The sequence below is a fragment of the Microcaecilia unicolor genome, chromosome 5, assembly GCF_901765095.1.
Source record: "Microcaecilia unicolor chromosome 5, aMicUni1.1, whole genome shotgun sequence".
In the NCBI taxonomy this organism is placed as follows: domain Eukaryota; kingdom Metazoa; phylum Chordata; class Amphibia; order Gymnophiona; family Siphonopidae; genus Microcaecilia; species Microcaecilia unicolor.
Window position 1 is genome coordinate 226,850,063 of NC_044035.1, and position 6,000 is coordinate 226,856,062.

The window sequence follows — 6,000 nt, forward strand, 5'->3', positions numbered from 1 at the left end:
GTTTTATCAGCCTTCATATTTCTCTGTTTCTATGTAGCACCAGAAAAGTGCATACAGATGGCTACAGAGAGACCAGTAATTTTGAGCAGTAAGGGCAATTCTATAAATTGGCGCCTAAAAATAGGTGCCAATTGTGTGTGTAAGTTGTAGAATAATAGCACTTATGTGCCTCATTGGTGCCACTAATTGACATTTGTATGCCGTGCTAAGCACTATCCTATAACATAAGCGCCAAAATTGCTTAGTATGAAAATGCGAGGGGGCATAAATGTCGGCGGAGTATGGTCAGGTCGTGGATAGGTCTATGAGATAGGTGCATTCTCCCTGATTCTATAAAAGTCGCCGAAAATTGTGGATCCATGCCTAAAATTTACATGCAGCCCAAAATAGGGGGCGCGGAAATGGGAGGCTCATGGGTAGATCAGGGGCGTGGTTTTGAGTTATGCCCATAATTGTAGAATAACTGTGTTTGTGTGTAAATTTAGGCACACACATTTGCTCTGTGTTTTTGTTAGTGCAAATAGCAGCGCCTAAATTTAGGAGCGATCTCTCTGCTTAAGCGTTAATTTTATAAACTGCACCAAACTTTAGGCACAACTTATAGAATACTGCTTAAGTGGGGCTTTTTGAGCACTGATTTTTTAGGTGCCATATAAAGAAACTAGTCCATGATATAAGTTCCGCACATTTAGGTGCCAACAGTTAACATTGCCATTAAATTGGCATAACTCTTGGTGCCCTCCTTTAGGCGCACCAATGCTGACTTATGCTAGCATTCTATAATGGAATATTGGTACCAAGATGCCATTATAGATTTGGAGCTAAGTGCGTGGCATTGAGAAGCCTAAATCTTGGCATCAGTTTATAGAATTGCCATCATTGTGTTCAGTCTTTATTGTTTTTACTTTTCTGGTATTATCTATTAGGGTCAAGAGGAAAGATTATATATGTTTATTCAAGAAAATGATCCTTGGTTCTGAGAGTGTCCAAGTTATTGAATGTGTTGCTGACCCACGCAGGTCAAGCCATTTCAGTAAACACTGCAGCATTTTTAAAATAAAATGTACAAATAATTAGGACAATGGTATGAATATTGAGGAATCTCACAAAATCCAAAATGTAGAGACAACACAATGTGATATGATCAGCAAATTGGGTTTTGGAAATACCTTTTTTTCACCCAGACACTTGCCGAAATTTGACACCTACCTTTAGATCTCCAATAATGACGTGAACATGGGCAATTCGAGTAAGGTTGGCCTCTAAATGGGTATCTTTTAATTGAGCTATATTACCCAATTATTACTTTCGTAAGCATTTGGGTCTAATACTGATCTGGGATTCTTTGACGTAGGAAATCAAAAAACAGAGAAGAGAGGTATTTATGACTAATTAATTTAATGCCTAATTAATTTATTTCCCCATCTATAACTGCCTTTTCATTCTTTTCTCCTGTCAGTTCAGTGTTATCAGAAAAGAGTATAGCAACCACCTTAAAAAGCTAGTTAGATTTAAACACATGAATTATTGAGCATTGCCCTTTTGTGGGGCTCATGCCACTTAAAAGATCTTTTACTACTATTCAGGTGCTTCCACCCCGCTGAAAAGAAGTAATTACATCATCATCTAAGGTTTGTACAGTTTATCCATTAAACCTGTATATACACTATTATTGTCCAGATACTTAAGAATAAGAAAACACAGATATTTGATTTTTCTGAAAAGAGCAGAGTGTAGTCTTGGGCCTCCCTCAGAAATGGTGAGCTGCCCGTTTCCAAAAATCACTTATTTTAAAAAAATATAAATGCCAATTAGGTTGTAATGTTTCTCTTACGAAAAATGTAAGTTGAAAATGGCATTCTAGAAGTATGGCACAAAGGCATGCTTACCCTTTGTCTTATCCCTCCCACATAAAAAATTGTCAGGAAACCAAACCAAAATCACAACTCCTTGATAATTTGTAGTACAGATACACAGTGCTAAATGTATTCAAATCTATATATTACATTTGGCCCTATAATATGCATACCAATGGAATTCCAAACATTAAAAAATGTACCTAAAAGGTGTTTGTGACATGAAATGTCTTGATATTATTTTATTTCTAAAGTTTCATTTATCGTAAGAGAACATAAAGGAATACGAACAATAAATTATGAGACCCTTTTACTAAGCTGCAATAAAAAGTGGCCTGCACTAGTTTGGACATGTGAAATTAGCATGCACTGAGACATTTTTTTACCATGGCAGGTAAAAAGGCCTTTTTTTAATGGGGCAGTAAATGGCAGTGCACTAATATTAAAAGTAGCACGCAGCAATTTACTGCCTGAGCCCTTAACGTCACCTATTTACTTGGTGGTAAGGGCTCACGCACTACTCCTGTGGTAATTAGACAGCGAGTGTTAATGTGGCCGCGCTGCCAATTACTGCCTGGAACATCCCCTGCAGTAGAAAGTAGAAAATTATTTGCTAGCGCGAGAAACAGTGTGCACTAACTTTGAAAATACCACAGGGCGCCTGTGCTACCCCGGTGGTAGTGTCGATTTAAGGCGTGCTACCTGAACATTAGCCCTACCGCAGTTTAGTAAAAAGGCTCCTTAGTGCGTCCTTGAGTAAGTTATTCCCACACATTAAGGCCATTTTTACCACAAGGGTAAAATGGCTGATTTTCATATTTCCAGCGTTAATGGCCACACACTAATTTTCCCATTAGCGCATGAGGCCTTACCAACACCTATTTTGTAGGCAGTATGGGTTCACATGCTACTACTACTAGTAGGCTAGCATGGGCTAATTGGTTAGCATACAGCAATGTAACTGCGCTAACCAATTATTTATTATTTATTTATGTAGATTTTGCTCACACCTTTTTCAGTAGTAGCTCGAGGTGAGTTACATTCAGGTACTCTGGATATTTCTCTGTCCCAGGAGGGCTCACAATCTAAGTTTGTACCTGAGGCAATGGAGAGTTAAGTGACTTGCCCAAGATCACAAGGAGCAGCAGTGGGATTTGAACTGGCCACCTCTGAATTGCAAGACCAGTGCTCTAACCACTAGGCCACTCTTCCACTCAGAAGATGCCCAGACCTACCCCCAGCACTAAAAAATAATTTTTATTTTGTAGTACATGGGTAGCACATGTCGGTACCAAAACTACTGCAGGATGCATTTTTAGCTCTGGTAAGCACACGTTAGTGCTTACCACAGCTTAGTAAAAGGGACTCTATCCTGCTTATAATCGAACAAAGAAAAACGCCCAAGTTCTGACCTAAATCGGGAGATGGACGTTTATCTCACAAAAACGAATAACGCGGTATAATCGAAAGCCGAACTTGGACGTTTTCAACTGCACTCCATCGCAGAAGCGTACAAAGTTGACGGGGGCGTGTCAGACGCGTGGTGAAGGCGGGACTGGGGCATGGTTATCACCCGAACAGAGATGGGTGCCTTTCGCCGATAATGGGAAAAAAGTATGCGTTTGTAGCTAGAATTTAGGGCACTTTTCCTGGACCCTGTTTTTTCACGAATAAGGCCCCAAAAAGTGCCCTAAATGACCAGATTACCCCCAGAGGGAATCAGGGATGACCTCCCCTGACTCCCCCAGTGGTCACTAACCCCCTCCCACCACAAAAAAATGATGTTTCACAACTTTTTATTTTCACTCTCAAATGTCATACCCACCTCCCTGGCAGCAGTATGCAGGTCCCTGGAGCAGTTGTTAGGGGGTGCAGTGGACTTCAGGCAGGTGGACCCAGGCCCATCCCCCCCTACCTGTTACAATTGTTCTGCTTAATGCTTAGTCATACAACCCCCCCAAACCCACTGTACCCACATGTAGGTGCCCCCCTTCACCCCTTAGGGCTATAGTAATGGTGTAGACTTGTGGGCAGTGGGTTTTGAGGGGGATTTGGGGGGCTCAACACACAAGGGAAGGGTGCTATGCACCTGGGAGCTCTTTTACCTTTTTTTTTTGTTTTTGTAAAAGTGCCCCCTAGGGTGCCCGGTTGGTGTCCTGGCATGTGAGGGGGACCAGTGCACTATGAATCCTGGCCCCTCCCACGAACAAATGCCTTGGATTTATTCGTTTTTGAGCTGGGCGCTTTCATTTTCCATTATCGCTGAAAAACAAAAACGCCCAGCTCACAAATTGTCGAATAAAACATGGACGTCTATTTTTTTCAAAAATACGGTTCGGTCCGCCCCTTCACGGACCCATTCTCGGAGATAAATGCTCATGGAGATAGATGTTTTCGTTCGATTATGCCCCAGCCAACACATAAATTATTCCCAAAGGTTCAACCCACTGTATAGATCAGTGTCTCCTAACCCTGCGTGTCCTAATCAGTCAGGTTTCATGATAACTATAGTGAATATGTATAAAAATAGATTTGTACATAGTAGATTTCCACAGTTTGCAAATCAGTTTCATCCTTATTAATATCCTAGAAATAAGACTGATTAGGTATATATTCAGCACAAGGTTGGGAAAGACTCATAAAGTGTAGGGTCAAATATACAACAAAAAATATATATTCTGTGTTGTCAATGCATGTTTTCTCAATTCAACGTATATATTCCCTCATTCTTTCAATGGTGCCCAAAGATAGACCAGCAGTTTTATTTATTTATTTATTTATTTATATTTATTTATCTATTTGTGATATTTATATCCCACATTATCCCAAACAAGTTTAAGTTCAATGTGGCTTACAATAAACAGTATTGGATACATAACAAAGAATAATGCATAAGAAAGTAATTTGTTGTAAGAATCCAATTTTACATTACAGTATCATAAACATACTGGGATAACTATGGAAGCTTAACATTTAGAAAATCTGTTATGAATGAGAAATTGTACATGAAGCAAAAAGAAAGTTGGTGGTAAATAGAGTAATAACCAATTCAGGTAATAATTACTTGTTTGAGAAATGGTTGTTTTTTGTGAGGGTTTGTTTGAATAGGAATGATTTGAGGATTTTGCAGAATCTAGTATATTCCTGTATATTTCTTATTTTGGATGGTAGGAGTTCCACTATTTGGTTCCTAGGTAAGTGAAGTTTTGTAGATCAGTTTTTTGCAGTTTGGGAGGTGTGGTCTGAGATAGTTTCTTGCCTCATATTTAGTGTTTCTTTGAGGCAAGTTTATTAATGGTACCATATAGTCTGGAGCTGTGCCATTTAGGATTTGAAAAATAAAGGTACATCTTTAACCACTCAAGAACACATTATTATTGTTCAATTTACATACATCAGACATTATCAAAAATAAAAACCTTGTTTTTTTTCCTCTTCTCTTCCATAGGTGACCTTATGCATTTGCCACCATATCTTCGAATGGACTTTTTATTAAACCGAGGTGCTGCGAGCACCAGCAGAGACCTGGGTTTAGGGCAGGCCTGCTTGGAGCCTCAGAAAAGTCGGACCTTGAAGCGCCCCACAGTCCTGGAGCCAATCCCTATGGAGAATCCCACCAGCAGAGAAGTGCAATCATGGCAGTCAGGAGCTGGTGCAACATTACCTCAGCGTGAGGGGACGGAACTAGGACAAGCAGCCAAAATAAGTAGTTCCCAAGAATCTCTGCTGGACTCCCGGGCCCATTTAAAAGGAAATAACCCCTACGCAAAATCGTACACCCTGGTATAACAAAACGAAAATCATGGCATTGACTGTACAAAACAGACAAAAAAAACTTCAAAGTAAAGCTACCTTTTTTACTGAATTCCATTATTTATAATTAAAATAAAAGAAGCTTGCCAAAATATTTAAATTTACAGACAGTGAAAAGACTTTTCTGATTATTTATTTTTCCGAACAGTTCCCAGCTTCATCTGACCAGGGATCTAAGAGTTTCTTGCAAGCAGAAACGGGTAGAAGGAAGTCCTTTGTTTTTCTTTGACCTCCTGATCTTGCTGGCAATTTTAAATATCTTTTCTACAAAGTGCATGGAGGGGTAGGTAGAAAAGCAAAGACCCAATCCAGGCATTCTCACAGAAAAGCT

The 6,000-nt window shown here is 39.7% G+C and overlaps 1 protein-coding gene across 1 annotated transcript in view; it reads left to right on the forward strand.

Annotated features, from left to right (window-relative positions):
• The window catches only part of DSCAM (DS cell adhesion molecule), a 999,367-nt gene extending 993,676 nt beyond the window's left edge, over positions 1-5,691 (forward strand). The window contains 1 exon segment of the mRNA XM_030205023.1: positions 5,305-5,691. Coding sequence (XP_030060883.1) covers positions 5,305-5,645 — 341 coding nt within the window. The 3' untranslated portion in view covers positions 5,646-5,691.
• Positions 5,692-6,000: the final 309 nt, after the last annotated feature.